General features: G+C 31.8%; 1 protein-coding gene across 1 annotated transcript; it reads right to left on the bottom strand.

Annotated features, from left to right (window-relative positions):
• Nucleotides 1–227: 227 nt before the first annotated feature.
• Nucleotides 228–1,523, bottom strand: LOC101511787 (protein IRX15-LIKE-like). Its single transcript, XM_004505197.4, has one exon. It carries the CDS (start codon nt 1,338–1,340, stop codon nt 408–410), a length of 933 nt encoding a protein of 310 aa, XP_004505254.1. The 5' UTR covers nt 1,341–1,523; the 3' UTR covers nt 228–407.
• Nucleotides 1,524–2,994: the final 1,471 nt, after the last annotated feature.

Raw genomic sequence — 2,994 nt, 5'->3', positions numbered from 1 at the left:
CTAAACTTCCAAATGTGAAATGTACACTAAATAAGCACATCATCATCCAAGTCATTTAATAGCAAATATTAACGGAATGATCGGATTTAAAAAAATACTTCAATAGAGTAGATGACTAATTTGAAAACGTTCAATAAAGTTAATAATCATGTCTGTTGGTTTACTCGCTTGCAAATCATCAGAACATAAACAGAGAAATCATCATAGCAACAAGCTCAGAGATAATATAAAATAAATTTGAAAAGCTCTTTCTCCCGTTCCCACCCTCTTTTTAGGGGAAAAATCATTCCAATATAGTAAAGCAAAATTAAAGTACAATTCTTTTCATTAAAAATATACATCAAAAAAGGAAAAGCTAAAAAAAATATATAATTTTACAGATTGGACAAAAAGATTGCTGTAATTCCTCAATCAACATACTTTGACACCGACAAAGACAACAAGGAAGTAGAATTTCTACAAAATTGAGAAGTTTCAGCGTTGTCGGCGACACTCTCCACCACAAAGTGCCCCAACTGATCCACATTATGAACCAAATTCTCTTCACAAAGAAACTCATCACTGAAAATCTTCTCCACTTCTCTCCCAAAATCATGTACGAACACATGAGTCTTTCCCACTTTCTTGCTCCGAGCCAAAACCGCCGCCGTAAATATCGCCGACATTCTCCCCGGAGCTGCCGGAAAATACCCCCGCGGTCCATCCACCAGAATCACGTCCCAAGAGATTTGATAAACGTGATTCGGCATATCGTTGATTCCAAGTTTGCATTCTGAGAACAAGAGATTCTGCACAGGTTTGCAATCGCGTTTTGACTCTGCTTTCGTTTGAGAAAGAAGCTTAAGGTGTTCGCTAACTTTTGTTGTGAACTGAACATCGTAAGCTTCGATTCCTGGGTTTGTTTGTTCGAATTTAGAGATTGTGTATTCGTTTTCATCGATGAACACAGTGCGACCATTGTGATTCAGAGCAGACCAGAGGAGTGATTCGTGGGTGAGACCGAAAATGAGGAAATTTGGATGTGGTTTAAGGAGAAGAGTGGTTGCAATGGCGTTAATTTCGGAGAAAGACATGGTTTTGGTGGTGGAGTTAGAGGATGAGGCATAGTGGAGAAGGGCTTTGGTTACAGAGGATGGAAGAGGTGAGACGGAGGAGGATGCGGCGGAGTTTGCGGCGGATGAGTTGATTGTAGTGATGAGAGATAGAGCGAAGACTATGGTGAAAAAAGTGAGGAGGAAGAAGAAAAGACAGAGGCGGTTAGAGAGAAAGGGTGGTGTTGGGGTTTGTCTGTGAATTGAAGGGTGGAGGAGTATTAGTTTGGGATTTGAATTGTTCTTCATTTTGTTTGAAAGAAACAAAGTGCAAAGAAGATAGAGTGAGAGAGGTTATTGTTATTGTTAATTGTTTATTGGGACTTTCTATCTTTTATCTCTTTCTGTATAGTAGTCATGTTGAGAGTTGAAGGGACAGTACTGGTAGACACTGGTATTAGTGCCAATAAGGGCAATAGGAGTTATGTTAATCTCGTTGGGATTTCGTGATTTAGATTTTTTAAAAATATAAGCTAAACCAAGAGACAATGATAATAACTCTCCCATATTTTATTTAAAAATAATATTAATAACACACTATTTAATATTATATATTTCATTAAATTTATATCAAATTCACGTAAATTAGTAAAACCCATTAAAAATATTATATTAGAAAGTATTTGTTAGAGACCGTGTTATCTTCCTTATTTAAACATGAGAAGATTGATTCAAATGATGTATGTATCGAAGTTAGGAGAGAGAGAGAGAAATTGGGGAGAAGATTGTGAAGGAGTCAAGTATCTCCATAAGGCACAGATCGTGGCTACTGTAAATGCCATGGGCCACATCTCAAGATCACCACATCTTCTATTAAGATTTCTATTTTATTCTTTATTTAAATAATCCTCCACCAATTTTACAACGGAAATCCATCCACTCTCCCCTCATTGTTATGTAATTATATCATATAATAAATTTGATAAATTCCACTTATATTAAAATCATTTGGTTTTATATTTCAAAAATTGCAATGTAACGTTTGTTTATCATGTTATGGAATTCATTTCATTCTCCTGGTCTTCCTTTCCTCAATAGCAACTGTTGAGTTTTAACTGAGGCACCCAATCATGTATTTGCAACAGTGCCTTAATGTATTGATTTGATAACTTGAAGTTGAATATGTAAGTTCCAAACCTTCATTGTTATAGTGTCTTTTTTAATGTATTGATTTGATAATTTGAAGTTTTTCTTAATATTTTAAAATGGTATTCTCCAATTACACTATTTAAATACAATTGTATGATACTAATTAATTTTTCTTTAACGATGTAACAATTTTTAAGATTTTCTGATTTCTAGACTATTTCAATTTTGATATTTAATTTTTTCTATATTTTAATATTTACGACTCATAATTTTCATTTCAAATTGTTTTAGTAAATGATATGTCATATATGTTTTATGTGAAACTTTCAAAATGTTATCTCATGAAAGACAGGTTTTTTTTTTATTTTTTTTATTTTTTTTTTATCTTCGAGAAGTATTATTGATTGAATATCAAATATTAGCATACATACAATAATCGATCGTGAGATAATTTTATTTATACAAACTCACACACAACTCTTGAAATACATTGTCTATTTTATTTAAACATACTTAAAAATAAGTTGTTTGAGTGTTGTTTACTTTATTCTTACTTAAACAAATAAGGATATAATGATACAAGTTCAAATTCTCTTTTAATTATATGATACAAATTTAAATATGAAGTCAAAAATAATTAGTTTAAATAAATATTTATACTTCAATTTTTTAAATGATTCTCAATCTCATCTTGAACATATCTGTCATAGAAAATTAAAATAAATATCATATTAAATATAATTATTTTTAAGAATTTGTCTAATGTGAATATGTGTAAGTAAGATTATCTTGCATGTATAAGTTTATTTTCCAC

This window comes from Cicer arietinum, chromosome 6, assembly GCF_000331145.2.
Source record: "Cicer arietinum cultivar CDC Frontier isolate Library 1 chromosome 6, Cicar.CDCFrontier_v2.0, whole genome shotgun sequence".
In the NCBI taxonomy this organism is placed as follows: domain Eukaryota; kingdom Viridiplantae; phylum Streptophyta; class Magnoliopsida; order Fabales; family Fabaceae; genus Cicer; species Cicer arietinum.
The sequence above is the reverse complement of the archived record's forward strand: the minus strand, read 5'-3'. Positions and strand labels throughout refer to the sequence as shown.